Source organism: Salmo salar, chromosome 01, assembly GCF_965601325.2.
Source record: "Salmo salar chromosome 01, fSalSal1, whole genome shotgun sequence".
NCBI lineage: Eukaryota > Metazoa > Chordata > Actinopteri > Salmoniformes > Salmonidae > Salmo > Salmo salar.
The window spans coordinates 179390001-179417500 of NC_138291.1; the positions used below are offsets into that span (position 1 = coordinate 179390001).

At 46.8% G+C, this 27500-nt stretch overlaps 1 protein-coding gene across 4 annotated transcripts in view; it reads left to right on the forward strand.

The window, feature by feature from the left end:
• LOC106572331 (transcription factor 4) overlaps positions 1 to 27500 on the forward strand; it is a 536793-nt gene that overhangs the window by 209751 nt on the left and 299542 nt on the right. For 3 of the 4 annotated variants that reach the window (XM_082956961.1, XM_082956962.1, XM_082956953.1), the window contains exons 7-8: positions 9382 to 9511; positions 13728 to 13777. In XM_082956961.1, the coding sequence (XP_082813087.1) occupies positions 9382 to 9511; positions 13728 to 13777 (180 nt within the window). Of the gene's footprint in view, positions 1 to 8145; positions 8294 to 9381; positions 9512 to 13727; positions 13778 to 27500 lie in introns of those variants that run through there. The other variant, XM_082956963.1, reaches the window with a different exon arrangement.

Genomic DNA, 27500 nt, shown 5'->3' on the forward strand with positions numbered 1-27500 from the left:
TAAGCTGTAATTCTGGTGCCAGGATAATGCTGTGAAGCAACATTACAGTATTAAGCTGTAATTCTGGTGCCAGGATAATGCTGTGAAGCAACATTACCGTATTAAGCTGTAATTCTGGTGCCAGGATAATGCTGTGAAGCAACATTACAGTATTAAGCTGTAATTCTGGTGCCAGGATAATGCTGTGAAGCAACATTACAGTATTAAGCTGTAATTCTGGTGCCAGGATAATGCTGTGAAGCAACATTACAGTATTAAGCTGTAATTCTGGTGGCAGGATAATGCTGTGAAGCAACATTACCGTATTAAGCTGTAATTCTGGTGGCAGGATAATGCTGTGAAGCAATATTACAGTATTAAGCTGTAATTCTGGTGCCAGGATAATGCTGTGAAGCAACATTACAGTATTAAGCTGTAATTCTGGTGGCAGGATAATGCTGTGAAGCAACATTACAGTATTAAGCTGTAATTCTGGTGCCAGGATAATGCTGTGAAGCAACATTACAGTATTAAGCTGTAATTCTGGTGGCAGGATAATGCTGTAAATGTACAATGAAAGAAGAAAAGATGAAGAATAACAATACATTTCTACATAAATTACATTTATTCAAATGAGGTATCAACATAAAATAAAATGAACAATAGAATCGACAATAGATGTAATAACAGTTGACACATATGTAACCAAATAAGAGCATCATTACAACAATAATTAAACAACTGTATTTGTTTGCCTGTTGTGTGTCGGGGGGAGAGAGAGACGAGAAGAAGGAGTTTAAATTGGGATCAGGTACAATCGTAGATCTATAATCAGGGTCTCCCCCCCCCCCCCCCCTCTTCTCACTCCTTGGACAAGCATAGAAAAATATAGAATGGAATGAGAGACAGAGAGCATTGTTACTCTGTAGGTAAAAAGACAGCGGACACATCAAGCTGGTGTCGTGTGTGTGTGTGTGTGTGTGTGTGTGTGTGTGTGTGTGTGTGTGTGTGTGTGTGTGTGTGTGTGTGTGTGTGTGTGTGTGTGTGTGTGTGTGTGTGTGTGTGTGTGTGTGTGTGTGTTGTGTGTGTGTGTGTGCTTACTTCAGGTCTTCATTCAAACTCAGTGAGCTCTTGGAAGAATGGGGCAATTTCCGGGTTGAGAAAAACTGGGTTCCATCTCCAGGGTCCATCTTCCTCTGGGCCACCTTGTCATGTTCCATCTCCAGGGTCCATCTTCCTCTTCTGGGCCACCTTGTCATGTTCCATCTCCAGGGTCCATCTTCCTCTGGGCCACCTTGTCATGTTCCATCTCCAGGGTTCATCTTCCTCTGGGCCACCTTGTCATGTTCCATCTCCAGGGTCCATCTTCCTCTGGGCCACCTTGTCATGTTCCATCTCCAGGGTCCATCTTCCTCTGGGCCACCTTGTCATGTTCCATCTCCAGGGTCCATCTTCCTCTTCTGGGCCACCTTGTCATGTTCCATCTCCAGGGTCCATCTTCCTCTGGGCCACCTTGTCATGTTCCATCTCCAGGGTTCATCTTCCTCTGGGCCACCTTGTCATGTTCCATCTCCAGGGTCCATCTTCCTCTGGGCCACCTTGTCATGTTCCATCTCCAGGGTCCATCTTCCTCTGGGCCACCTTGTCATGTTCCATCTCCAGGGTTCATCTTCCTCTGGGCCACCTTGTCATGTTCCATCTCCAGGGTTCATCTTCCTCTGGGCCACCTTGTCATGTTCCATCTCCAGGGTCCATCTTCCTCTGGGCCACCTTGTCATGTTCCATCTCCAGGGTCCATCTTCCTCTGGGCCACCTTGTCATGTTCCATCTCCAGGGTCCATCTTCCTCTGGGCCACCTTGTCATGTTCCATCTCCAGGGTTCATCTTCCTCTGGGCCACCTTGTCATGTTCCATCTCCAGGGTCCATCTTCCTCTTCTGGGCCACCTTGTGTACTACAACCACTAGATAACTAGTACAACACAGCTAGATACTCCTACTGTACTACAACTACAACCCCTAATGCTCCTCCTGTAAAGCCCTATGGTAATGCTTCTCCTGTAAAGCCCTATGGTAATGCTCCTCCTGTAAAGCCCTATGGTAATCCTCCTAGTGTAAAGCCCTATGGTAATGCTCCTCCTGTAAAGCCCTATGGTAATCCTCCTAGTGTAAAGCCCTATGGTAATGCTCCTCCTGTAAAGCCCTATGTCTATGCTCCTCCTGTAAAGCCCTATGGTAATGCTCCTCCTGTAAAGCCCTATGGTTATGCTCCTCCTGTAAAGCCCTATGGTAATTCTCATCCTGTAAAGCCCTATGGAAATGCTCCTCCTGTAAAGCCCTATGGTAATCCTCCTCCTGTAAAGCCCTATGGTAATCCTCCTCCTGTAAAGCCCTATGGTAGTCCTCTTGTAAAGCCCTATGGTAATGCTCCTGTAAAGCCCTATGGTAATGCTCCTCCTGTAAAGCCCTATGGTAATCCTCCTCCTGTAAAGCCCTATGGTAATGCTCCTCCTGTAAAGCCCTATGGTAATCCTCTTGTAAAGCCCTATGGTAATCCTCCTCTTGTAAAGCCCTATGGTAATCCTCCTGTAAAGCCCTATGGTAATGCTCCTCCTGTAAAGCCCTATGGTAATCCTCCTCCTGTAAAGCCCTATGGTAAATCTCATCCTGTAAAGCCCTATGGTAATCCTCCTCCTGTAAAGCCCTATGGTAATGCTCCTCCTGTAAAGCCCTATGGTAATGCTCCTCCTGTAAAGCCCTATGTTTATTCTCCTCCTGTAAAGCCCTATGGTTATGCTCCTCCTGTAAAGCCCTATGGTTATGCTCCTCCTGTAAAGCCCTATGGTAATGCTCCTCCTGTAAAGCCCTATGGTAATGCTCCTCCTGTAAAGCCCTATGGTTATGCTCCTCCTGTAAAGCCCTATGGTAATTCTCATCCTGTAAAGCCCTATGGTAATGCTCCTCCTGTAAAGCCCTATGGTAATCCTCCTCCTGTAAAGCCCTATGGTAATCCTCCTCCTGTAAAGCCCTATGGTAGTCCTCTTGTAAAGCCCTATGGTAATGCTCCTGTAAAGCCCTATGGTAATGCTCCTCCTGTAAAGCCCTATGGTAATCCTCCTCCTGTAAAGCCCTATGGTAATGCTCCTCCTGTAAAGCCCTATGTTTATTCTCCTCCTGTAAAGCCCTATGGTAATCCTCCTCCTGTAAAGCCCTATGGTAATCCTCCTGTAAAGCCCTATGGTAATGCTCCTCCTGTAAAGCCCTATGGTAAATCTCATCCTGTAAAGCCCTATGGTAATCCTCCTCCTGTAAAGCCCTATGGTAATTCTCCTCCTGTAAAGCCCTATGGTAATGCTCCTCCTGTAAAGCCCTATGTTTATTCTCCTCCTGTAAAGCCCTATGGTTATGCTCCTCCTGTAAAGCCCTATGGTTATGCTCCTCCTGTAAAGCCCTATGGTAATCCTCCTCCTGTAAAGCCCTATGGTAATCCTCCTCCTGTAAAGCCCTATGGTAATCCTCCTCCTGTAAAGCCCTATGGTAATCCTCCTCCTGTAAAGCCCTATGGTAATTCTCCTCCTGTAAAGCCCTATGGTAATGATCCTCTTGTAAAGCCCTATGGTAATCCTCCTGTAAAGCCCTATGGTTATGCTCCTCCTGTAAAGCCCTATGGTAATCCTCCTCCTGTAAAGCCCTATGGTAATCCTCCTCCTGTAAAGCCCTATGGTAATTCTCCTCCTGTAAAGCCCTATGGTAATGATCCTCTTGTAAAGCCCTATGGTAATCCTCCTGTAAAGCCCTATGGTAATCCTCCTCCTGTAAAGCCCTATGGTAAATCTCCTCCTGTAAAGCCCTATGGTAATGCTCCTACTCTACTGCCAAAGTGAGGTTTAGTCTCCATTGGGGAGCTCCACTTGTGTCCCCTGTCTGTCATCCAGTAATACTGTTGTCATATCCATCCAGATTATAGTACTGCTATCAGAGAAAAATACCTTTTGTTTATTTGCGTTTGACTTCAAACTATTTACCCCTTTTTTCCGTTTGGCGGCGTTATTTTCTTCAGGCTCCCGTGTGATTTATTTGTGCTTCAATACTTTTTTCTTTTTATTTTTAATATCTTTTTTCTGTCTTTGGTGCCATTTGTTTTCTTCTTCTAAATAATTTCTCAATGACCTCCTCTCCTTTTGATAATCGTCATTTGGTGCTCAAGGAGGCATGTTCAAGTCTCATATGGCACCCTATTCCCTTTATAGGGCCCCCTGGTCTAAAGTAGTGCACTACATAGGGGATAGGGTGCCAAATGGGATGCAAACATAGTCCTGTGTTATAAATGTCTACACCTGTGTTATAAATGCCAAGGCAAGGAGCCTTAATCCTTCACGGGAGAGTTCCTCTCTGTTCTCTCTCTCTCTTCTCTCTCTCTCTTCTCTCCTCCGTTCAGGTGCTTGTCATTTATCTTAGTTAATATCATGCGCTGGATGCCAGCTGGGTACAACAGATCGTTATCTCTGAAATTGGGCAAGATGAGGAGAGGAGGAGAGGAGGAGAGGAGAGGAGGAGAGGAGGAGAGGAGGAGAGGAGGAGGGAGGAGAGGAGGAGAGGAGAGGAGGAGGAGGGGAGGAGGAGAGGAGGAGAGGAGGAGGAGAGGAGGAGAGGAGGAGAGGAGGAGGAGAGGAGGGGAGGAGGAGGAGAGGAGGAGAGGAGGAGGAGGAGAGGAGGAGAGGAGAGGAGAGGAGGAGGAGAGGAGGAGGAGGAGAGGAGAGGAGGAGAGGAGGAGAGGAGAGGAGAGGAGGAGGAGAGGAGGAGGAGGAGAGGAGAGGAGGAGAGGAGGAGGGGAGGAGGAGAGGAGGAGGAGAGGAGGAGGAGGAGGAGGAGAGGAGGAGGAGAGTGATGGTGGTGGGGTGATTAATGAAGGTGTGATGGGGTGGAGTGATGGTGGTGGGGTGATGGTGGGGGTGATGGGGTGGAGTGATGGTGTGGGGTGATGGGGTGGAGTGATGGTGTGGGGTGATGGGGTGGAGTGATGGTGGTGGGGTGATGGTGGGGGTGATGGGGTGGAGTGATGGTGGTGGGGTGATGGTGGGGGTGATGGGGTGGAGTGATGGTGTGGGGTGATGGTGGGGGTGGAGTGATGGTGGTGGGGTGATGGTGTGGGGTTGATGGTGGGGGTGATGGGGTGGAGTGATGGTGGTGGGGTGATGGGGTGGAGTGATGGTGGTGGAGTGATGGTGGGGGTGATGGGGTGGAGTGATGGTGGTGGGGTGATGGTGGGGGTGATGGGGTGGAGTGATGGTGGTGGGGTGATGGGGTGGGGTGATGGTGGGGGTGATGGGGTGGAGTGATGGTGGTGGGGTTGATGGTGGGGGTGATGGGGTGGAGTGATGGTGTGGGGTTGATGGTGGTGGGGTGATGGTGGTGGGGTGATGGGGTGGAGTGATGGTGGGGGTGATGGGGTGGAGTGATGGTGTGGAGTGATGGTGTGGGGTTGATGGTGGGGGTGATGGTGGAGTGATGGTGGGGTGATGGTGGTGGGGGTGATGGTGGGGGTGATGGTGTGGGGTGATGGTGGTGGAGTGATGGTGGTGGGGTGATGGTGGTGGAGTGATGGTGGTGGAGTGATGGTGGTGGGGTGATGGTGGTGGAGTGATGGTGGTGGAGTGATGGTGTGGGGTGATGGGGTGGAGTGATGGTGTGGGGGTGATGGTGGGGGTGATGGGGTGGAGTGATGGTGGTGGGGTGATGGTGGGGGTGATGGGGTGGAGTGATGGTGTGGGGTTGATGGTGGGGGTGGTGATGGGGTGGAGTGATGGTGGTGGGGTGATGGTGGTGGGGTGATGGTGGTGGGGTGATGGTGGGGGTGATGGTGGGGGTGATGGTGGTGGGGTTGATGGTGGGGTGATGGTGGGGGTGATGGGGTGGAGTGATGGTGGTGGGGTGATGGGGTGGAGTGATGGTGGTGGGGTGATGGGGTGGAGTGATGGTGGTGGGGTGATGGGGTGGAGTGATGGTGGTGGAGTGATAGGGTGGAGTGATGGTGGTGGAGTGATGGTGGGGGTGATGGGGTGGAGTGATGGTGGTGGGGTTGATGGTGGGGGGTGATGGGGTGGAGTGATGGTGTGGGGTTGATGGTGGTGGGGTGATGGTGGTGGGGTGATGGGGTGGAGTGATGGTGGGGGTGATGGGGTGGGGTGGTGGTGTGGAGTGATGGTGTGGGGTTGATGGTGGGGGTGATGGTGGAGTGATGGTGGTGGGGTGATGGTGGGGGTGATGGGGTGGAGTGATGGTGGTGGGGTGATGGGGTGGAGTGATGGTGGTGGGGTGATGGTGGGGGTGATGGGGTGGGGTGATGGTGGTGGGGTGATGGTGGTGGGGTGATGGTGGGGGTGATGGGGTGGAGTGATGGTGGTGGGGTGATGGGGTGGAGTGATGGTGGTGGGGTGATGGTGGGGGTGATGGGGTGGGGTGATGGTGGTGGGGTGATGGTGTGGGGTTGATGGTGGGGGTGATGGGGTGGAGTGATGGTGGTGGGGTGATGGTGGTGGGGTGATGGTGGTGGAGTGATGGTGGGGGTGATGGGGTGGAGTGATGGTGTGGGGTGATGGTGGGGGTGATGGGGTGGAGTGATGGTGTGGGGTGATGGTGGGGGTGATGGGGTGGAGTGATGGTGGTGGGGTGATGGGGTGGAGTGATGGTGGTGGGGTGATGGTGGGGTGATGGGGTGGAGTGATGGTGGGGGTGATGGGGTGGAGTGATGGTGGTGGAGTGATGGTGGTGGGGTGATGGTGGTGGGGTGATGGTGGGGGTGATGGTGGTGGAGTGATGGTGGTGGGGTGATGGTGGTGGAGTGATGGTGGTGGAGTGATGGTGTGGGGTGATGGGGTGGAGTGATGGTGTGGGGGTGATGGTGGGGGTGATGGGGTGGAGTGATGGTGGTGGGGTGATGGTGGGGGTGATGGGGTGGAGTGATGGTGTGGGGTTGATGGTGGGGGTGATGGGGTGGAGTGATGGTGGTGGGGTGATGGTGGTGGGGTGATGGTGGTGGGGTGATGGTGGGGGTGATGGTGGGGGTGATGGTGGTGGGGTTGATGGTGGGGTGATGGTGGGGGTGATGGGGTGGAGTGATGGTGGTGGGGTGATGGGGTGGAGTGATGGTGGTGGGGTGATGGGGTGGAGTGATGGTGGTGGGGTGATGGGGTGGAGTGATGGTGGTGGAGTGATGGGGTGGAGTGATGGTGGTGGAGTGATGGTGGGGGTGATGGGGTGGAGTGATGGTGGTGGGGTGATGGTGATGCAAGATGGTGGGTGGAGGGGGGTGGAGGGGGGTGGAGTGATGGTGGTGGGGTGATGGTGGGGGTGATGGGGTGGAGTGATGGTGGTGGAGTGATGGTGGTGGGGTGATGGTGGTGGGGTGATGGTGGTGGGGTGATGGGGTGGAGTGATGGTGGGTGGAGGGGGGTGGAGTGATGGTGGTGGGGTGATGGTGATGCAAGATGGTGGGTGGAGGGGGGTTGAGTGATGGTGTGGGGGTGATGGTGGGTGGGGGGGGTGGAGGGGGGTTGAGTGATGGTGTGGGGGTGATGGTGGGTGGAGGGGGGTTGAGTGATGGTGTGGGGGTGATGGTGGGTGGGGGGGGTGGAGGGGGGTTGAGTGATGGTGTGGGGGTGATGGTGGGTGGAGGGGGGTTGACTTACTTTATGTAAGACAAGAGTCCTTTTGTTTTAGCAGTCTGAAGGCCCCCCGTCTTATTTTCCCAGGGTATCTCCCAAATTGCACCCTATTCCCTATATAGTGCACTAGTTTTGACTAGAGCCCTATGGCACCCTATTCCTTATATAGTGCACTACTTTTGACCAGAGCCTTATGGATCCTAGTGCACTATATAGAGAATAGGGCACCATTTGGGTGGTAGACAGAGTTAACGGGGACCCAGGAGCAGGCCTGTAATTGGCCTATTTAGTCTGTTTAGCATGTGAATTGAGATCTAGTGAAGCATGTCTAACTCTGTTGTGAGAGCCCCAGTGACTGGAATTCAGATTAGGGCAAACACTTTCTCTACTTGATCAACTACACTAATTAGTTCAGTTGCTGGGAAGTTTGAACAAGTATATCCTTAAAAGTTGGGGGGGAGGGGGAATACACTGCTCTCCTGTCATCGTCGCCCAGCAGGAACACTCTAGTCCATCTTCTGCAACTTTCTTTCTTTCTTGTTTCTTTCGTAAGAATTATTAACGCGCTTGTTGTCGGTGAATAATTTAACTTGATTAGGAGAACAATGTTAGTCGAGCAGAGTTTAATCAGGAGATATGATGGTTTCTTGGGGTAAGTGGACTATATTCATTGATGCTAGTTACTCGATATCAGACTCTGAGCTGGGCTTTCTGGTTGACATCGTCCTGATATGGACACTACCTTGCTTTCGTTATCAAGGTCATTTAAAAAAAAAAAAAAATGTATACCAGGTGTAGTTAGTTATTAAATAAGTAGATTGAAATGAAAACTTTATTTACTTTTTTGTTAATTTTGTTTATTAGAGTTGAGATTCAAGATTTGAAGACATATGTAAAGGTCAGCATGTGCTGAAACTTAAAACCTTGACAATGTATTTTATTGATTCCATACAACCTTGTGAATATTTCAATTATCTTCGGATAGTTTGTGTAATAATAATTTGTATTTTTCAGTGTCCTATTATTTTAACACCTGTCGTTGATGTTTTTAACGTTCTAACTCTGAACTGTTAATCCTTCAGTGAAGTGCTTCTTTAAAACAAAGGTGCTACTTGTTCTAAATGTTACTTTATGTTACTTTATGTTACTCTACGTTCTGTTGTCGATGACTGTGTGTGAGGATTGTAGTTTTCTGAGCCGCTCACTTCATGCACCTCAACCTGACTTCACACTGGAGTTCACAGCGAGGGTTACATTACGCTTAATGACCGGTGTGTTCCTGTGTTTACTGTATGTTAACGTCTCTCTGTCCTGTCCTGTCTGTTAACGTCTCCCTGTCCTGTCCTGTCTGTTAACGTCTCTCTGTCCTGTCCTGTCCTGTCCTGTCCTGTCTGTTAACGTCTCTCTGTCCTGTCCTGTCTGTTAACGTCTCTCTGTCCTGTCCTGTCCTGTCCTGTCCTGTCTGTTAACGTCTCTCTGTCCTGTCCTGTCTGTTAACGTCTCTCTGTCCTGTCCTGTCCTGTCCTGTCCTGTCCTGTCTGTTAACGTCTCTCTGTCCTGTCCTGTCTGTTAACGTCTCTCTGTCCTGTGTTGTCCTGTCCTGTCCTGTCTGTTAACGTCTCTCTGTCCTGTCCTGTCTGTTAACGTCTCTCTGTCCTGTCCTGTCCTGTCCTGTCCTGTCTGTTAACGTCTCTCTGTCCTGTCCTGTCTGTTAACGTCTCTCTGTCCTGTGTGTTACAGCCGAGTCTCCTGGGAGGTGAAATGGGCATGGGCAGCCCTGGGGCTGTGTCGCCCACCAAGCCTGGGTCCCAGTATTACCAGCACTACAACAACAACCCTCGCCGGAGACCACTGCACAGCGACAACATGGGTGAGCTCAGCTCCCGACCCTCACACCACTCAGCCAGGCTCTCAGCTCCCGACCCTCACACCACTCAGCCAGGCTCTCAGCTCCCAACCCTCACACCACTCAGCCAGGCTCTCAGCCCCCGACCCTCACACCACTCAGCCAGGCTCTCAGCTCCCGACCCTCACACCACTCAGCCAGGCTCTCAGCTCCCGACCCTCACACCACTCAGCCAGGCTCTCAGCTCCCAACCCTCACACCACTCAGCCAGGCTCTCAGCCCCCGACCCTCACACCACTCAGCCAGGCTCTCAGCTCCCGACCCTCACACCACTCAGCCAGGCTCTCAGCTCCCGACCCTCACACCACTCAGCCAGGCTCTCAGCTCCCAACCCTCACACCACTCCGCCAGGCTCTCAGCGCCTGCTCTTTTCTTCCTCATCCTCTTCTTCCTCCTCCTCTTCGACCGCCTCTTCCACCTCCTCCTCTTCCTCCTCCTCTTTCTCCTCCTCCTCTTTCTCCTCCTCCTCTTTCTCCTCCTCCTCTTCCTCCTCCTCTTCTTCCTTCTCCTCTTCCACCTCCTCTTCTTCCTCCTCCTCTTCTTCCTCATACTCTTCTTCCTCCTCCTCTTCCTCCTCCTCTTCTTCCTCCTCCTCTTCCTCCTCCTCTTCCTCCTCCTCCTCTTCTTCCTCCTCTTCCTCTTCCTCTTCTTCCTCCTCCTCTTCCACCTCCTCCTCTTTCTCCTCCTCTTCCTCCTCCTCTTCCACCTCCTCTTCCTCCTCCTCTTCCACCTCCTCCTCTTCCTCCTCCTCTTCCACCTCCTCCTCTTTCTCCTCCTCTTCCTCCTCCTCTTCCACCTCCTCCTCTTTCTCCTCCTCTTTCTCCTCCTCTTCCTCCTCCTCTTCCACCTCCTCCTCTTCCTCCTCCTCTTCCACCTCCTCCTCTTCCTCCTCCTCTCCACCTCCTCCTCTTTCTCCTCCTCTTCCTCCTCCTCTTCCACCTCCTCCTCTTCCCCTTTCTTCTTCCTCCCACTGCCCCATCCCTCCTACCTCTCTCGCTGTGGTCTCACTGGACGTGCGTTCGCGAGGGCCGTTGAACAGCCTAAGAGACTTTTGCTTCTGTATATGTCATGTCACCATCAGTCTATACACAGAAGAACGCTACCTGTATATATCGCTACCTGATGTCATGTCACCATCAGTCTATACACAGGAGAACGCTACCTGTTGGGTTATAATATGATATCCATGTAGTACAGGAGAACTTTTTACACATCAATTTCACACTTAAGTATAGTTATCTTTATAATAAATATAATATCAGGACCGAGTCTATTTTAATATCAAAGCTGTTTTTAAAAAAAATAAAGAAATGTATTGATCATGAACTGTCACACAAGTTGCGTGTGTTCGATCTACATGGCTTTTTAATGAATATTATCCTTTCTAAATATCCACAGTCAGTCAGACTTCTTGGCAAGTCAAAAGCTTCCGTGTGACATTGTTTGGGTGGAAAACCTGAAAGAGGAAATGATAAATAGTGACGATAAATATCATGCCTTGCAGTGGGCAGCTTTAAGAGGTGTCAGCCCCCAATCAGGACTGTTATGGTGACCGGATTACCGCCACACCGGCAGTCAGGAGTCATGACCGCAGTGAAATTCCACGTGACCGTTGAGTCACAGTAACTAGGCTTCTCCAAAACTTTGTTCTGATGCTGCTGATGGTCATTAGTAACCTACCAAACTTGCTAACGACCAGTCGCTAACTGCCTGGTACTCAGCGCTCTATTGTCCATCTAATCACTCTGACATCAATGCAAATGCGATGGAAAATCCAATCACAGCGTTAATGAGAGCTCTGGCATCCAGAGTTTGACTGGAATAGGATCACCTGTTGGGCAGCGAGAACCAGCTCCTCATAACTGGTTGATGCATGGAATGAAATAAGCGTTCCTATAAGTCTATGTTGGCGCTACATTACTATAGAATATGCAATTGAGTTGTGATGGCCTCTATTAGAAAGAGGAGGATCTCAATTTATTTCTCAGCTTTCTTAATATTAAGCACATTGCTTCTCTTTACAACTGGAGTAGCCTACCTGGGCGGCATGAAAATGAACCGCGGGAAAAGCGTCCTCCATTCGCTATTCAAGTGCATATGAATTAAGTATTTTTCTCCCTTTCCCCTGTTTCCGACAGGTGCATGATAATGGCCCATTCTAAATCAAAACTTTCACACATATTTTATTTAGTAAATGTAAAGACAAGATTAAATTGAGAACAGTCTGATGGGTCGCATGCATCAGCATGAGCCAGTCACACTTCATATGCAATGTAAGCTATGAGATGGTAGCTAGCTGAGTGCACAGACGCAATGCACACAACACTGAATACTTCCTCCAAGCTAGCTAACCACTGTAGCTAGTATTGACATTATAATGGCATCACAATGGATTAGCTAGTTTCCATTAAACAGCTGCCTGTGTTAGCTGCCGATGTTAGTGCAGTGTCCTTAGCTAGCTAGCTAGATATTTTGTGCTAGCTAGCGAATATGCTAGCTAAACGTTTTGGCAATGGGCTGAGCACTGGCAGTATGGGATTATGGAAAGGGAATTAAATAGTTTCTTCATCATCTTGCTTGGTAGTTGTGGCCATCTGGCTAGTATCAACAAGGGAATTCTACAAAATAGCAACATTAGCACAGATAGCTTGGAATCTAGACCATAAGCAATATGCATAGATAGGTATTGCCAAACAACGCTACTGCCACCTTCTGGTTTGGAGTAGTATAACAAGGCTGAGTAGATGACGTCTTCCAAGGTCTTTGCTGTGTGAACACAAAAAAAAAGAGATTGACTGACTACACTCTGTTCAGAGGTGTACTGTCGGCAGGCAAACGTTTGACAATCCTACTGGTGTGTCCGAGCTTTAAAGTGGCCAAATAACTCTAAGCATGGCCTATAGGCCTTAGGACCCCCTAGTGAAACGTGTTCTTATAAGTGCAATTGCGTTTTTGACTGGCCACTATTTAAAAGAGGATCACAGCTCTTTTGTAATGATATATTTATGTCTCAACTCTTACAATTAAGCACATTAATCCACTTTAGAACCGGTGTAGTTTACCTGGCATATTAAAAACTCAACCGCTTCCTGCATTCACTATTCCAGTGCAGGCTACAGATTACATGTTTTTTTTCACACATATATATTAGTAGGCTATATTTTAAAGACCAGTTTAAATTGAAAATAGTTGAATGGGTGAGAATATTGTCTAGTGCTTGTCAAGTTGTGAATGAGAGACTGATGAAGTGTGTGCAACCTGCGTAAGAAACAGAGCAGAGTGCAAGCCTCTCATTAGACTTTTCAAATCATCATTAAGTCGCATCATGCAGCCTTAGAATGTATTACAAATCAAAACAAATAGCCTAAGGTTTGTATCATAACTAAAGTTGCATAAATAACTCTAAATTAAGCAAATTATCACTATGCTAAACGCTGAACGAAGAATAACCACGTGCACACTACCTCGGAAATCGTTTCTGGAAAAGTATCCTTTCTATTTTATTCAGCAATGTTCAACTGTATTCTTCTTACTATAAAATAATATAAAATGATGCCACAGGAATTATAAGCAAATCTTGTCTGTTAAATGAACTAGTGTAGCCCACAGCCATTTGGCATAGCCACATCAGGGCCTAACATAAGGATGACTATTCTGTTCTTCTGAAATAGACTACATTTTCTTCATATCATAATGTTTCTTTAGACTTGACTAAAATAAATCATGGATTTATTGTGATGGTTTAGTCTATATTAAATGGGGTTTATTAGACTTTAAAAAAAAAAATATTAAAATGTAGATGTTTCAAAGGTCCGCATCAATGGAAGCCAGGAGATGCTAAACGTGTTTATGATAATTAACGGTCAATTTACCGTGAGACCGGCAGGTATTTAGCTTGACAGTTACCGGCTGACAAAATGTCCTACCCCCCCCCCCAATATGAAGTGAATTATTTAGTGTTCTAAATTTGTAGTTTACTTGATTGTATGTTGTCATGCTAAGGCTTCCTTCTTTATTTAGCCAGGCCCAATAAGCTGTATTATTTTGTGAAGTGGTTAGATAAGTTATTGAGTTTGTTTAGTCTTGATCATATGAATGGATATTTTCAATAGAAAACTATTATGAGGTTATCAATAAAAATGTGACCCTGAACTGTTTTTTAATTGTTGTGTATTTTCAGAGGTTCAGACAAAGAAAGTTCGGAAAGTTCCTCCCGGTTTGCCTTCCTCAGTAAGTCATATTTTTATTTTATTTTTAATGCTGTGTTGAACTGTGGCTTGAAATAATTGTACACAAACACATTTCTATTCCTATGAGTTTTCTCTATTTTTCTGATCAACAACGATCATAATGAATTGTATTAATATACAGTGGTGTCCGAAATGATTGACACCATTGATCAAGATCAGCAATAATAACTGTATAAAATAAATCATTCAAATACTGAGCAATATTGTATGCAAAAAAAAAAAAGGGAAATTATATTATTTTATACTAATACAATTGCTCAGAGAAAGAGATTTTATTTAACAAGTAACCATTTATTATTTTCAGAAAGGTAGGGGTCAGAATTAATTTAAGACTATCCGTAACCATGGTATCATCCACATTAATGTAAAAGTGTTTAGAAACATATTCTGTTCTTATTTACAATAAAAGTGACTCCAAACTGACACAATACATGAATTACCCTTAATTTCTATTGGATACAAAATAATATCTTAAACACAACCAAAACTAACAGCGAATGCATCCAACAAGTCTGCAGAGTCACAAGGTTGATGTAGTCATTGCGGTGGAATATGGGGCCAAATATTATACTTTTGACTACTTTATTTATACAAATCTTGTGTTTTGTGTATTTTGTGAATAATTTTGACCTCTACTTTTCTTTGAGCAATTATATTAGTATAAAATATTATGGTTTTTTTGGGGGGGGTTTTTTGCATACAATATAGCTCAGTATTTTATTTATTTTATACAATCATTGTTGCTCATCATTATCAAGGGTGTCAATAATTTCAAACCCCACTGTATATTACATTAGACTATATTATGCGATATACATTAAATATATAATCAATTGTATTAGATTTCCTAACGGCATGGTTTCATGCGCTGAACTAAAATACTCCTGTGAGAGAAATACACACCACCGATATATCTTTAGAAAAACTGTGATTTTGTAGAAACAGCTTGCTATTATTTCCGTAAGTTCAGGAGAGGACATTGTATGGACATTGAGATGGCTATTGTTTGAAGCTTATACCCACTTAATTAGAAGTTAATGATGCTAAAATATATGGCTTGTCATAAGAAGGCCTTTGCTACAGTCTCTAAGCTCTGTGGGAGTCTACAGCACTAGGTTTGTGTTGTATTGTCTTTGGTTTCCCTCACTGGGAGAAAAGTAGCATGAAAAAAACAAATCCTTCCCAAAGAAGCATTTGGCGAAATCCAATGTTGTTAATCTTTTGTTATGCCTCAAGTGATGTTATAAGGGATACTTCTTCGTCAGGTTCAGAGTAGAATAGAGAAGACAAATCTCGGGCCGTTTGAATGTATTGAGATCAGAAGCCCGTTTTGAATGAGATCTGAAGCCTGTTTTGTTTCCACCAGGTTGGAGTAGTCACGACAGGTTTTTTTTCTGTCTCGTTGCCAACTGAAAGCAGATTTTACAGTTTATATTTTTGTTGCTGTACGTAATGTTGTGGTTGTGGGGGCTTTGGCCTGAGAATGCCTTGACTTGGCCAGCAAGACAGCCTCGCTGAAAGACGTTTTCATGCATTTGGCATTTTCAAGGCCTGTTACCATAAAGCTCCTACTCAGTTTTTACTGTAAGTTTTGTGTCAGTTAGTGTCTTTCTTTCTGACATAACTTCTTTATCTATTTTTTGCAATGCTTTTTTTGCTTCGGTGACAAATGTATTCCCCCACTAGACTTATTCTGAAGGACACAGCTGGGTTTCGGTGCATGTCGTTTTTGTTCAACAAAGATTACCAAGACCTTTGCTGTAATGCGACATTTGCTGGTGTGGATAAATTATATTACAATCAAATTACTATTTATTTTCAACAGGGAAGTGTATTCAATCAATAATAGCACCACTTTGTTAGTGAGCTTACGTATTAAATATTAAATCATTACAAATTCTAAAACATATTTAGGACAAGGTGGAAAGATGCCAGGAATGCCGAGTCAAAAAACTGTTCTCCCCGTAAAGCTACCGGTAACATACCTTTTGTTAAAATTATATTTAATTTTTTACAAATGTACTTATTTTGATTGTCAATCAGTGGATCTCAATTTGACATATCTACTAAGCTGTTGTATAATTTATAAACATTTATTTATATTGTTATCATATCTATCATATATAATTTATAAAGATTTTGTTTATTGTTATTTTAGAAATACATTTATTTCTTACATAGGTAAATTTGTATAATTAAAATAGACAGATATTTCTTTATTCAAGACATATAGACAAAAACATTTTGCATTTTTTTCCTGCACAATGTCTGATGGATAGTACATGAATTGAACATGCTTTCCCTGGTCTCCTGTCAGGACGTTTTTCAGGTCTATTGTTATATAAAAGCTGCAAAAGCTATATGTCGTTTGTGTTTTTATTGTTGTTGAGCATGTCTTTGTTCATTAGCACGGTAACATAGATGTAGTGTTGACTCCAGATGCACCTGTTCATATTCTTCATTTCTCTTAAAATCTATCCAACTTTTCTGTAGTGTCCGTCATTACAAAAAATGAATAAACAGGGATGACCTATGTCTTAAACATCCACCTTTTTCATCAGTGGCCAAAAACTATTTTATGTCTCAATGATCTTCACTTGACCCTAGTTGGTACCTACTCTGATAAAAAAAATAAAAAATAAAACTCTTGATTGGATCTTTCTTTTATATGCCAAATTTGTGTTTGTTAGTGAAGTTGATTTACTTAAAGAACAATTGCGCTGTCACTAGAGAGAAACCTTGGAATAATGTGGTAAGATATCAATGGAAAGCTAGTTTACATTAGCAAGGTGCAGTTTGTCCTCCCTGTAGAATGGTGGCATAGCCTCTCTAGTAATTGAATAGGATCTATATGGTTGTTTGTCCTTTATTACGTTTGCTTAATGGTGTTTTAGAAACAGTAGACGTTTTATCAGTTATTTACACGGTGTAATGCGTTGCTTCTTTCTTCCTTTCTTTCACAAGATGGAGAAAGTGTCATTTGTCATTTCGGACATTTGGCAGTTGACCCGATGGACTATTATACCGAATGACTCATAGGATTTTATTAGTAATTGAGAAATATATATATATATATATATATTTTTTAAACAATTTCTGCAAAAAAATTGAACCTTGATAAAAATGAAAAAGGCTACAAATGTTTTCACAATCACCTGTGATTCTAGAACATTCTTGAATATACAGGTCATTTTCCTAACCTTTGTGGCAATCAATTGATCTCCGTTGTATAAATCAATTGATATTTGATCAATAATCCATGTTAGACAGTGTCTTTGTATTGAGGGTCTACAGACAGATATCATCACACATTAGAAAGAGATGGTTAGATAGGTTTACCGAGCTGTTGAGACAACAGTCTAAATCTTTCACATCAGGGCTGTTTTGATTTCTTATTCCCGTTGGTTCCTGTATCTGATGTTGTTTAAAGTGGAGAGAGTTAATTAAATGGAGTCAGGTCTAGCAGAAGGTACAATACTGATCTTGGTAACAGGAAAGCTGTAGTGTTCTGTTAGCTCTCCTGCCCCCTGCAGCCCTGTGTTGGTATTACAGCTCATTCTCCAGCCCTGTGTTGGTATTACATCTCCCCTCCAGCCCTGTGTTGGTATTACAGCTCATTCTCCAGCCCTGTGTTGGTATTACATCTCCCCTCCAGCCCTGTGTTGGTATTACATCTCATTCTCCAGCCCTGTGTTGGTATTACATCTCCCCTCCAGCCCTGTGTTGGTGTTACATCTCATTCTCCAGCCCTGTGTTGGTATTACATCACCCCTCCAGCCCTGTGTTGGTATTACATCTCCCCTCCAGCCCTGTGTTGGTATTACATCTCATTCTCCAGCCCTGTGTTGGTATTACATCACCCCTCCAGCCCTGTGTTGGTATTACATCTCCCCTCCAGCCCTGTGTTGGTATTACATCTCATTCTCCAGCCCTGTGTTGGTATTACATCTCATTCTCCAGCCCTGTGTTGGTATTACATCTCATTCTCCAGCCCTGTGTTGGTATTACATCTCATTCTCCAGCCCTGTGTTGGTATTACATCTCATTCTCCAGCCCTGTGTTGGTATTACATCTCCCCTCCAGCCCTGTGTTGGTATTACATCTCATTCTCCAGCCCTGTGTTGGTATTACATCTCCCCTCTAGCCCTGTGTTGGTATTATATCTCCCCTCCAGCCCTGTGTTGGTATTACATCTCCCCTCCAGCCCTGTGTTGGTATTACATCACCCCTCCAGCCCTGTGTTGGTATTACATCTCCCCTCCAGCCCTGTGTTGGTATTACATCACCCCTCCAGCCCTGTGTTGGTATTACATCTCCCCTCCAGCCCTGTGTTGGTATTACATCACCCCTCCAGCCCTGTGTTGGTATTACATCTCCCCTCCAGCCCTGTGTTGGTATTACATCTCCCCTCCAGCCCTGTGTTGGTATTACATCACCCCTCCAGCCCTGTGTTGGTATTACATCTCCCCTCCAGCCCTGTGTTGGTATTACATCTCCCCTCCAGCCCTGTGTTGGTATTACATCTCATTCTCCAGCCCTGTGTTGGTATTACATCTCCCCTCTAGCCCTGTGTTGGTATTATATCTCCCCTCCAGCCCTGTGTTGGTATTACATCTCCCCTCCAGCCCTGTGTTGGTATTACATCACCCCTCCAGCCCTGTGTTGGTATTACATCTCCCCTCCAGCCCTGTGTTGGTATTACATCACCCCTCCAGCCCTGTGTTGGTATTACATCTCCCCTCCAGCCCTGTGTTGGTATTACATCACCCCTCCAGCCCTGTGTTGGTATTACATCTCCCCTCCAGCCCTGTGTTGGTATTACATCTCCCCTCCAGCCCTGTGTTGGTATTACATCACCCCTCCAGCCCTGTGTTGGTATTACATCTCCCCTCCAGCCCTGTGTTGGTATTACATCTCCCCTCCAGCCCTGTGTTGGTATTACAGCTCATTCTCCATCATTCTTCGTCTCTGTCTCAATTTTATGCTGTGTTGGTATTTTTTATTTTGGTATTTCATTGATTTACATCAATTTGTATCTTTCTATTCCTAGTGGTTTGTTACATTTGGCCAGAAATTAATCTGGGAACCAAATCCCCTCCTTCCCAATTTACTCCCCGGCATAACAGATATTCAATAAACTTGTTTTAGATCAATCTAAAGTCTAAGGAATTATCATAATCATAATTTCAAAGATTTGAATGAGGCATAACACAAAGTGGGAATATTCTGTTTCAGACGTTTTTCAACCTAGGCCCTCACCACAGAAAACGCTAAAATATCCTGTCTCTCAATAGGTTTCATTGAGCGATATGTTTAGTGTGTTTTGGGTTTTAGGTAATACGGGTTATACAATATCCATGTTTTTAATTTTTTTTATTTTAATTATGAAGACAAATTGGTAGTTTGTGTTTGTTGATAAAGTCCCCGTCCGTTGCAGGTTTATGTGTTCTCTGGGATAGTAGGCTGTCGTTTTTTTACTGCGCTCTTGTGGTCTCACTAACACTGTTAGCATATGTCACGCTATGACATTATCCAGACAATGAAGACAGCCCTGAGCCTAACACTGTGTGTGTATATAGCCCGTTCCCCTGCTTCCCAGACATGCAGTAAACTGCATGGTTTGCTTGTCCAGCTGGTCTCCTAGACTTAACCATAACAACCATGTAATACACACATGCAGACGGGTGCGGGACGACGACAACAACAACAACAACAACAACAACAAGGCAAATAAGAACATTGCTTTTTTTTCAAGTCGAAGACTGTGGAGGTATGGAGAGTAGTGGAGGAGAATGGGCCTGTCAGTGGAGGTATGGAGAGTAGTGGAGGAGAATGGGCCTGTCAGTGGAGGTATGGAGAGTAGTGGAGGAGAATGGGCCTGACAGTGGAGGTATGGAGAGTAGTGGAGGAGAACAGAGGAGAATGGGCCTGTCAGTGGAGGTATGGAGAGTAGTGGAGGAGAATGGGCCTGTCAGTGGAGGTATGGAGAGTAGTGGAGGAGAACAGAGGAGAATGGGCCTGTCAGTGGAGGTATGGAGAGTAGTGGAGGAGAACAGAGGAGAATGGGCCTGTCAGTGGAGGTATGGAGAGTAGTGGAGGAGAACAGAGGAGAATGGGCCTGTCAGTGGAGGTATGGAAAGTAGTGGAGGAGAACAGAGGAGAATGGGCCTGTCAGTGGAGGTATGGAGAGTAGTGGAGGAGAATGGGCCTGTCAGTGGAGGTATGGAGAGTAGTGTAGGAGAACAGAGGAGAATGGGCCTGTCAGTGGAGATATGGAGAGTAGTGGAGGAGAATGGGCCTGTCAGTGGAGATATGGAGAGTAGTGGAAGAGAACAGAGGAGAATGGGCCTGTCAGTGGAGGTATGGAGAGTAGTGGAGGAGAACAGAGGAGAATGGGCCTGTCAGTGGAGGTATGGAGAGTAGTGGGGGAGAACAGAGGAGAATGGGCCTGTCAGTGGAGGTATGGAGAGTAGTGGAGGAGAATGGGCCTGTCAGTGGAGGTATGGAGAGTAGTGGAGGAGAATGGGCCTGTCAGTGGAGGTATGGAAAGTAGTGGAGGAGAACGGGCCTGTCAGTGGAGATATGGAGAGTAGTGGAAGAGAACAGAGGAGAATGGGCCTGTCAGTGGAGGTATGGAGAGTAGTGGAGGAGAACGGGCCTGTCAGTGGAGATATGGAGAGTAGTGGAGGAGAACAGAGGAGAATGGGCCTGTCAGTGGAGGTATGGAGAGTAGTGGAAGAGAATGGGCCTGTCAGTGGAGGTATGGAGAGTAGTGGAGGAGAATGGGCCTGTCAGTGGAGGTATGGAGAGTAGTGGAGGAGAACAGAGGAGAATGGGCCTGTCAGTGGAGGTATGGAGAGTAGTGGAGGAGAATGGGCCTGTCAGTGGAGGTATGGAGAGTAGTGGAGGAGAACAGAGGAGAATGGGCCTGTCAGTGGAGGTATGGAGAGTAGTGGAGGAGAACAGAGGAGAATGGGCCTGTCAGTGGAGATATGGAGAGTAGTGGAGGAGAACAGAGGAGAATGGGCCTGTCAGTGGAGGTATGGAGAGTAGTGGAGGAGAACAGAGGAGAATGGGCCTGTCAGTGGAGGTATGGAGAGTAGTGGAGGAGAACAGAGGAGAATGGGCCTGTCAGTGGAGGTATGGCGAGTAGTGGAGGAGAATGGGCCTGTCAGTGGAGGTATGGAGAGTAGTGGGGGAGAACAGAGGAGAATGGGCCTGTCAGTGGAGGTATGGAGAGTAGTGGAGGAGAATGGGCCTGTCAGTGGAGGTATGGAGAGTAGTGGGGGAGAACAGAGGAGAATGGGCCTGTCAGTGGAGGTATGGAGAGTAGTGGAGGAGAACAGAGGAGAATGGGCCTGTCAGTGGAGATATGGAGAGTAGTGGAGGAGAACGGGCCTGTCAGTGGAGATATGGAGAGTAGTGGAGGAGAACAGAGGAGAATGGGCCTGTCTGTGGAGGTATGGAGAGTAGTGGAGGAGAATGGGCCTGTCAGTGGAGGTATGGAGAGTAGTGGAGGAGAACAGAGGAGAATGGGCCTGTCAGTGGAGGTATGGAGAGTAGTGGAGGAGAACAGAGGAGAATGGGCCTGTCAGTGGAGATATGGAGAGTAGTGGAGGAGAACGGGCCTGTCAGTGGAGATATGGAGAGTAGTGGAGGAGAACAGAGGAGAATGGGCCTGTCAGTGGAGGTATGGAGAGTAGTGGAGGAGAACGGGCCTGTCAGTGGAGGTATGGAGAGTAGTGGAGGAGAACGGGCCTGTCAGTGGAGGTATGGAGAGTAGTGGAGGAGAACAGAGGAGAATGGGCCTGTCAGTGGAGGTATGGAGAGTAGTGGAGGAGAACGGGCCTGTCAGTGGAGGTATGGAGAGTAGTGGAGGAGAATGGGCCTGTCAGTGGAGGTATGGAGAGTAGTGGAGGAGAATGGGCCTGTCAGTGGAGGTATGGAGAGTAGTGGAGGAGAACAGAGGAGAATAGGCCTGTCAGTGGAGGTATGGAGAGTAGTGGAGGAGAATGGGCCTGTCAGTGGAGGTATGGAGAGTAGTGGAGGAGAACAGAGGAGAATGGGCCTGTCAGTGGAGGTATGGAGAGTAGTGGAGGAGAATGGGCCTGTCAGTGGAGGTATGGAGAGTAGTGGAGGAGAACAGAGGAGAATGGGCCTGTCAGTGGAGGTATGGAGAGTAGTGGAGGAGAATGGGCCTGTCAGTGGAGGTATGGAGAGTAGTGGAGGAGAACAGAGGAGAATGGGCCTGTCAGTGGAGGTATGGAGAGTAGTGGAGGAGAATGGGCCTGTCAGTGGAGGTATGGAGAGTAGTGGAGGAGAATGGGCCTGTCAGTGGAGATATGGAAAGTAGTGGAGGAGAACGGGCCTGTCAGTGGAGGTATGGAGAGTAGTGGAGGAGAATGGGCCTGTCAGTGGAGGTATGGAGAGTAGTGGAGGAGAATGGGCCTGTCAGTGGAGGTATGGAGAGTAGTGGAGGAGAATGGGCCTGTCAGTGGAGGTATGGAGAGTAGTGGAGGAGAACAGAGGAGAATGGGCCTGTCAGTGGAGGTATGGAGAGTAGTGGAGGAGAACAGAGGAGAATGGGCCTGTCAGTGGAGGTATGGAGAGTAGTGGAGGAGAACAGAGGAGAATGGGCCTGTCAGTGGAGGTATGGAGAGTAGTGGAGGAGAACAGAGGAGAATGGGCCTGTCAGTGGAGGTATGGAGAGTAGTGGAGGAGAACAGAGGAGAATGGGCCTGTCAGTGGAGGTATGGAGAGTAGTGGAGGAGAATGGGCCTGTCAGTGGAGGTATGGAGAGTAGTGGAGGAGAACAGAGGAGAATGGGCCTGTCAGTGGAGGTATGGAGAGTAGTGGAGGAGAACGGGCCTGTCAGTGGAGGTATGGAGAGTAGTGGAGGAGAATGGGCCTGTCAGTGGAGGTATGGAGAGTAGTGGAGGAGAACAGAGGAGAATGGGCCTGTCGGTGGAGGTATGGAGAGTAGTGGAGGAGAATGGGCCTGTCAGTGGAGGTATGGAGAGTAGTGGAGGAGAATGGGCCTGTCAGTGGAGGTATGGAGAGTAGTGGAGGAGAATGGGCCTGTCAGTGGAGGTATGGAGAGTAGTGGAGGAGAATGGGCCTGACAGTGGAGGTATGGAGAGTAGTGGAGGAGAATGGGCCTGTCAGTGGAGGTATGGAGAGTAGTGGAGGAGAATGGGCCTGTCAGTGGAGATATGGAGAGTAGTGGAGGAGAATGGGCCTGTCAGTGGAGGTATGGAGAGTAGTGGAGGAGAATGGGCCTGTCAGTGGAGGTATGGAGAGTAGTGGAGGAGAACAGAGGATGAATGGTTCAGTTGTGTTTTCAGGGTGATTGGGGGAGCAGGGCGATACTTGGCCACGACCCAGGGGAAAGAGGGAGGAGAGGTGAGGAAGAGGAGGAGGAGGACATGATTGAATGTCTCGGGGTGCCTGCTGTCTTTTTGATGCTGCACAGAGAGGAGCGTAGTGACACACACACACACACACACACACACACACACACACACACACACACACACACACACACACACACACACACACACACACACACACACACACACACACACACACACACATAAAGAAAGGCTGGAAGCAATAGAGAGTTCCGTAGTGTAAATCCTATGGGCCCTGCTGTGAGGGTCCAACGCCCCTGGCCGGGATGAAGACTAGGACGCGATTATTTATCCTTCTGCTGCTTCTCTGGCGTGTCTTTGTGTGTGTGTGTGTGTGTGTGTGTGTTTCCAGGCCTGGGAAACATTGACACGTCATTATCACTCTTCTATACTGCCACAGTTTTTCCAAAATCCAAACGGAAATTATCTTTGGAACCACGTGTCCTTAACATTGTATCTCTCTCTCTCTCTGGTCCTAGAAGTGCTGCTATACACATATTTTAAATTTTATTTAACTAAGGCAAGTCAGTTAAGAACAAAGTCTTATTTACAATGACGGCCTACCCCCGGCCGACACTATGCCAATTGTGCACCGCCCTATGGGACTCCCAATCACAGACAGAGGAGAGGAGAGAGGGAGGAGACAGAGGAGAGGAGAGAGGAGAGGAGACAGAGGAGAGGAGAGAGGAGAGGAGACAGAGGAGAGGAGAGAGGAGACAGAGGAGAGGAGAGAGGAGACAGAGGAGAGGAGAGAGTAGACACAGGAGAGGAGAGAGGAGACACAGGAGAGGAGAGAGGGAGGAGACAGAGGAGAGGAGAGAGGAGAGGAGACAGAGGAGAGGAGAGAGTAGACACAGGAGAGGAGAGAGGAGACACAGGAGAGGAGAGAGTAGACAGAGGAGAGGGAGAGAGGAGAGGAGACAGAGGAGAGGAGAGAGTAGACACAGGAGAGGAGAGAGGAGACACAGGAGAGGAGAGGAGACAGAGGAGAGGAGAGAGGGGAGGAGACAGAGGAGAGGAGAGGAGACAGAGGAGAGGAGAGAGGAGACAGAGGAGAGGAGAGAGGAGACAGAGGAGAGGAGAGAGGAGACAGAGGAGAGGAGAGAGGAGAGGAGACAGAGGAGAGGAGAGAGGGAGGAGACAGAGGAGAGGAGAGAGGAGACAGAGGAGAGGAGAGAGTAGACACAGGAGAGGAGAGGAGACAGAGGAGAGGAGAGAGGAGACAGAGGAGAGGAGAGAGGGGAGGAGACACAGGAGAGGAGAGAGGAGACACAGGAGAGGTGAGGTAAGGGGGACCCAACTAACCTCCTAACCCGTCTGACTAACACCTGTCACCTCCTTCACTCCTTGTCCTCTCATCTGTTTATCTTCTGTCCCCATCTAATGGCAGATCCCGATTTGTTTACCTTTCTGCTCTTTCTCTCTCTCTCTCTCTCTCTCTCTCTCTCTCCCCCCTCCCTCTCTCTCTGCCTCTCTCTCCCTCTCGCTCTCTCTCTCTCTCTCTCTCTCTCTCTCTCTCTCTCTCCCTCCCTCTCTCTCTCTCTCTCCCTCCGTCTCTCCCTCTCTCTCTCTCCCTCTATCTCTCTCTCTGCACTCTCTCTCTCTCTCTCTCTCTCTCTCTCTGTCTTTCTCGCTCTCTCCCTCTCTCCCTCCCTCTCTCCCTCTCTCTCTCTCTCTCTCTCTCTCTGCTTCCTCTCCGCATTCCAGAACCAAATGCCACAAGAAGAGAAATGTCGCTCCACTCTGCAACACTACGCTGTGATGAATACCTCATGTTGCCAGAGAGAAGCCAGAGACATTAACATTTTTTGCATATGTTAAGGAAATGGTTTGAAGTTGGCACTAATGTATGAATTATAACACAGTAACCAACTTCACTTATGCCTCCCCTCACTGCTTTACAAAATTAGAAATCATTGGACTGACTATGAAAAGAATTGCTACAAACATCAGATATTTTATTCTGTCTTATTACGTATTATTACTAATCATCTTATCATTACTTCCTCCTCGTATATATTTTAAATATGTTAGTAGTTTTAGTTTTTAAATCTGGTTCCGTTTTTATTTTTGTTTTTCTCTCTCATGGAACCAACCGGAAGTCTTTCATGTATAGAGCACTAAAGAGCAGGGTCTGTTAACCATATTAAAGGAAAAAAACATGGGATTTTTGTTCCATGACTCAAACTAGCTTTTCTAAAATGGATGGTATTTTCTGTTTGATATGAATTATACATCTTTTTTCTTCTTCTGGAAATCGGGGGGCTTACATGAGCACAATATAATAAGGAAAACATAACACACGAATGTCTCCCTACCTCTTGGGTTGTCCACAGTAAGACCAGGTACATTTTCCCCTGGGACTCAGTGAGTTGGCCGTTGTGTTGTTGTGCTATAGCTACATCAAGGAAATTGACTCAATTTCCTCTTAAGGGTCAAGAGGGTCCTGTACGAAAACACTGGGTCTGGAAAGATACACTGGGTCTAGATATATATACTGGGTCTGGATAGATACACTGGGTCTAGATAGATACACTGGGTCTGGGTCTAGATAGATACACTGGGTCTGGATAGATACACTGGGTCTGGGTCTGGATAGATACACTGGGTCTGGATATATACACTGGGTCTGGATAGATACACTAGGTCTGGATAGATACACTAGGTCTGGGTCTAGATAGATACACTGGGTCTGGATAGATACACTGGGTCTGGATAGATACACTGGGTCTAGATATATATACTGGGTCTGGATAGATACACTGGGTCTAAATGTATATACTGGGTCTGGATAGATACACTGGGTCTAAATATATATACTGGGTCTAGATAGATACACTGGGTCTGGGTCTAGATAGGTACACTGGGTCTGGATAGATACACTGGGTCTGGATAGATACACTGGGTCTAGATATATATACTGGGTCTGGATAGATACACTGGGTCTAGATATATATACTGGGTCTGGATAGATACACTGGGTCTAAATATATATACTGGGTCTGGATAGATACACTGGGTCTAAATATATATACTGGGTCTAGATAGATACACTGGGTCTGGATAGATACACTGGGTCTGGATAGATACACTGGGTCTGGATAGATACACTGGGTCTGGATAGATACACTGGGTCTAGATAGATGCACTGGGTCTGGATAGATACACTGGGTCTAGATAGATACACTGGGTCTGGGTCTAGATAAATACACTGGGTCTAGATAGATACACTGGGTCTGGATAAATACACTGGGTCTAGATAGATACACTGGGTCTGGATAAATACACTGGGTCTAGATGGATACACTGGGTCTGGGTCTAGATAAATACACTGGGTCTAGATAAATACACTGGGTCTAGATAAATACACTGGGTCTAGATAAATACACTGGGTCTAGATAGATACACTGGGTCTAGATAGATACACTGGGTCTGGATAAATACACTGGGTCTAGATAAATACACTGGGTCTAGATAGATACACTGGGTCTAGATAGATACACTGGGTCTGGATAAATACACTGGGTCTAGATAAATACACTGGGTCTAGATAGATACACTGGGTCTAGATAAATACACTGGGTCTAGATAGATACACTGGGTCTAGATAGATACACTGGGTCTGGATAAATACACTGGGTCTAGATAAATACACTGGGTCTAGATAGATACACTGGGTCTAGATAGATACACTGGGCCTGTCAAGCTGTTGCACGGTGCCTGAGGGAATCCACCCCACTCTCTGACACCTGCATTTGATGAAGGGTAGTACAGCCCTTTGATTTAGTTCACATTTGGTTACCAACATGAGACAATCCAATGTTCTGGTCCAGATAGACTGAGAGAGCCGTTCAGCACCACAGATGAGGCCCTGGGATAGGCTGGGATCTGACATTCACTTGATCACCTTTATTCAACATGCTCAGCCACTTCTATGACTGTCTTTGTTCATAGTCTTCTCTATGAACTTTCCGTGCTGCATCTAGTTCAATTGTTTTATTAGCTTTTCCTGAACGTAAAGTGAAATGTCAGTTTGCCGTAATTCAATTCAACCAGCCAGAACTATGTTTACTCAGCCTCTTTGTTTACAAGCTACTGCCCACCCCCCTACACACACACACACACACACACACACACACACACACACACACACACTTCTTTTGTTTTTCTGAAATGTGGCATCATCTATGGTGCTTGGTGAGATTTGGACAGGTCGGTATTCGGTAGACCAGAGAGGGCATGCCAAGGAGAGCTGTCAGGGACCAACGTGACCATCAGAGTGAACCGTCTGTT